Source organism: Aristolochia californica, unplaced genomic scaffold (genome assembly GCF_029961685.1).
Source record: "Aristolochia californica isolate CCGP_79_NKW_82.1479 unplaced genomic scaffold, dmAriCali1.0.hap1 SCAF_9, whole genome shotgun sequence".
Classification (NCBI taxonomy): domain Eukaryota; kingdom Viridiplantae; phylum Streptophyta; class Magnoliopsida; order Piperales; family Aristolochiaceae; genus Aristolochia; species Aristolochia californica.
Genome location: NW_027182290.1, coordinates 30,249,275 through 30,251,207, shown reverse-complemented (window position 1 = coordinate 30,251,207; position 1,933 = coordinate 30,249,275). Strand labels below are relative to the sequence as shown.

The following is a 1,933-nucleotide window of genomic DNA, read 5'->3' as shown; positions in this document are numbered from 1 at the left end:
CGATTGATAAGGTAAGCTGCAGTTATGATAGCTTCACCCCAGTAACTGGCCGACATATGAGCTTCAAACAAAGAAGTTCGAACAACCTCAAGAAGGTGGCGGTTCTTTCGCTCTGCAACCCCATTTTGCTGAGGGGTGTACGGACAAGTAGTTTGATGAGTAATACCATGATCATCTAGATATTCTTTGAAACTTTGATTCACAAATTCTCCACCATTGTCACTTCGAAGAGTTCGTATTGCAGAATGATACTGAGTGACTATCATTCTGTGAAATTGTTTAAACAACGAACCAACTTCACTTTTTGACTTCATTAAACAAATCCAAGTCATACGAGTGTGATCATCAATAAAAGAAACAAACCATCGCTTATCACTAAGAGTGGCTATTTTTGCTGGACCCCACACATCAGAGTGAATAATTATAAACGGTGCTGAGCTCCTATTCATGCTTATTTGAAATGGAACGCGATGACTTTTCGCCAATTCACATACATCACACTTAAAATCTGAAATAGATAGTTTTGCAAAAAGTGTAGGAAACAATTTCTTTAAATAACCAAAGGATGAATGACCCAACCGTTTATGCCATAACCAAATGTCAGAATCTGCAGATTTATTCTTCATGGAGAACGCTTGGGCTAACTGATTAAAACTTTCTGGTTGCAGATCAAGGTAATAGAGTTTCCCCCTTCTAGTACCATACCCAATTGTCTTCTGAGTTCAAATGTCCTTAAAAACACAAAGGTTAGGCAAAAAACCACAATACAATGCAGAGTACGAGTTATTTGAGCAACTGATAATAGATTATGATTGAGGGTTGGAACAACTAATACAGAATCAAGACTCATATTTTCAGTGAGAGTGATAGAACCTTCTTCAATAACGTGAGATGGAGTACCATTTGCTGTAGATACAATATGTTGTTCAGATGGTTTCATACTTTTAACAAGATGATTGTCAAAGGTCATATGATCAGTAGCGCCAGAATCAATTATCCATTCACTATTTCTACTAGGAGTGGAAGTATTAAGAACCTTACCAGATGTAGCGATTAAGACTGATGCATCCTCAGTTGTGTGAGAGGTGGAAGGTTCTGCTACTACAATGGAAGCATGATTATTTGATTTGGAGTTCCGTTTGCGAGGCGCTTTTGTAGGATCCCACCATTTTGGATACCCAATAAGTTCATAACATCGTTCCTTTGTATGCCCAGTCTCGCCACAATGAGTACAAATGCGCTCTGGTTTGGTTGTTCCAATCTCATAGCTACGATTCTGAGATCCTGATGTTCAATTTTGATAACTATTAGGACCAGTTGGTCGAGCTGTTTTAGGTTTAGCTCGACGTGCTACCATCGCAGATGTCTCAACACGGTCAACTTCACTATTTAAAGTGGTTCTACGAACAGAGTCACGACGTACATAAGCATAGGCTTCTTCAAGATCCAATATCGGGTCTTTTCTGAGAATTTCGCCACGGACTTGTTCGAATTCTGCATCCAATCCGTTTAATAAAATATGAATACGCAATCTTTCAATGGATTTCCTATAAGCGATAACATCATCAAGATCTTTCATTATAGTCCTGTCACGATGATCGAGTTCTTGAAAGATTTCCACCAGATCACCATAATATGTTGATAAAGGACGACCAGTCTGTTTGGTGGAGAAAACTCTCTGATTTAATGAAAATAATTGTGATTCATCTGACCCATCATAGAAAGCCTTTTCCAAAGCACTCCATATTTCGCGTGCGGTACGCAGCCGAATATAGCGCTTCATAATATCTGGTGACATAGAGGTTAACAACCACCCCTTGACTTTTTTATTTTCAACATACCATTTCGCATAGGAGGTATCCGTTTCATGTGGGAATGGTGTTTTTCCCATAATATATTCGAGCTTTTCTCGTCCCGCAATTTGCATCTCCAT

General features: G+C 38.9%; 1 protein-coding gene across 1 annotated transcript; it reads right to left on the bottom strand.

Annotated features, from left to right (window-relative positions):
• Positions 1 to 1,291: 1,291 nt before the first annotated feature.
• LOC137940741 (uncharacterized) lies at positions 1,292 to 1,933 on the bottom strand. Its single transcript, XM_068785875.1, has one exon. The coding sequence runs from the start codon at positions 1,931 to 1,933 to the stop codon at positions 1,292 to 1,294; it is 642 nt and encodes a 213-aa protein (XP_068641976.1).